The sequence below is a fragment of the Octopus bimaculoides genome, chromosome 1 (genome assembly GCF_001194135.2).
Source record: "Octopus bimaculoides isolate UCB-OBI-ISO-001 chromosome 1, ASM119413v2, whole genome shotgun sequence".
Lineage (NCBI taxonomy): Eukaryota > Metazoa > Mollusca > Cephalopoda > Octopoda > Octopodidae > Octopus > Octopus bimaculoides.
Window position 1 is genome coordinate 191,287,910 of NC_068981.1, and position 1,505 is coordinate 191,289,414.

General features: G+C 32.5%; 1 protein-coding gene across 8 annotated transcripts in view; it reads left to right on the forward strand.

The window, feature by feature from the left end:
* LOC106884166 (protocadherin Fat 4) overlaps positions 1-1,505 on the forward strand; it is a 693,587-nt gene that overhangs the window by 595,176 nt on the left and 96,906 nt on the right. For all 8 annotated transcript variants that reach the window (XM_052973410.1, XM_052973407.1, XM_052973404.1 and 5 more), the window contains one exon: positions 1,027-1,121. In XM_052973410.1, coding sequence (XP_052829370.1) covers positions 1,027-1,121 — 95 coding nt within the window. The remainder of the gene's footprint in view (positions 1-1,026; positions 1,122-1,505) is intronic.

A 1,505-nucleotide genomic window follows, 5' to 3' on the forward strand; every position in this document is an offset into this window, starting at 1 on the left:
TATATATATATATATATGTATGTATGTATATATATATTTACAAAAAATAAAGGTACTCAGAGATCTGGATGGTTGTACATTTACAGATTTTTATTAATATGTCACATGTTTTTATAAATCATAAATTAGCGCTTGCATTTATTATAGTAGAATCTCCATATTTCAATGTCTGTTTTAACTTCGTTTTTGTGTCTGGATGTCCTTCTGAATGCCAACCACTTTACAGAGTGTACTGGGTGTTTTTTATGTCACTCTGGCACTAGAGAGGTTACCAAGTAGCTTACTAGGGAACACACCTCAAATGAGTTGGGGTGTAGTGTCGAAGTGAGATGATGAGAAGTTAGTTTGATAATAGTGAAATTATTGTGTATAGTGCTCAAATGCACTACAACTCATCAAAGGTGCAATGTACAGTAGATAGAAGTATGTACAAAAGTCAGGAAAGTGAACAGTGTATGATTCATGATATACCTGTATGGAGGGGTGGATATCAGGTGTAGTGTTGGTGAATTTCAGGAAGCATGGAGGTTTTAAAGGATGCAATGTCTCGGCAACTAACAACCGATGCAGGTAGTTTGTTCCATGCTTCAGCAACTCTGAGTGTGAAAAAAGTGTTTCCAAAAGTCATGGGAGTTGTGCTGTTTTCTGACTTATAATTACATCTACTGAACTTTAGATTTAAAACTGGAATTTATGAAATAATCATTTACAGATATCTGAAGACTATTGAATTTTATTATTATTATTATTTGGTTATTTATTATAGAAATGATTCATTTATCTTCCAGCATCAGCATAATTTAGTAAAACATAACACATTTAATTAAATGAAGCACAAAATTGTAATTTAGCATGTTTCACTACATCACGACATATATTTATTAATTTAAAGGATGCTGTTAATTGCATCATCATGCTTTCCTGTGGATTTTTCAAAATTAATAAAAATATATGATTTAATTTCTTTTGAATTTTAATTTGTTTTCATTGTTTTAAACATATATGGATTTTGTTTTGTTCTTACAGACAAAAAATTTTCCATCAATGAACAGGGCATGATTACAACTGCTTCCACATCAACTGTATTTCCAGCAGACAGAATTTACACTCTCAATATTGAGGTAAGTTTTTGCTTCTTTTGAATCAAATTATGTAATATATGTATATATGTGTGGAAGGTGTGTGGCCCAGTGGTTAGAGTGTTGCTTTCATGATCACTAGATCATAGGTTCGATTCCCAAACTGGCTGCATGTCATGTTCTTGAGTAAAACACTTTGTTTCACATCGCTCCAGTCCACTCTGTTGTAAATGGATCTCCCTGTGGTGGATTAGCCTTCCGATCAGGGGGAATGTTGGCCTGCTCACCTCACCAGTGGGGCGGCATCATTCAAAAGTCAAAACAATGCAAAGCACATTGTCAACAGCAATGTATAACAACATACAATAGTCTGGTTAATATCATGATATATATATATATATATATATATATATATATATATATATA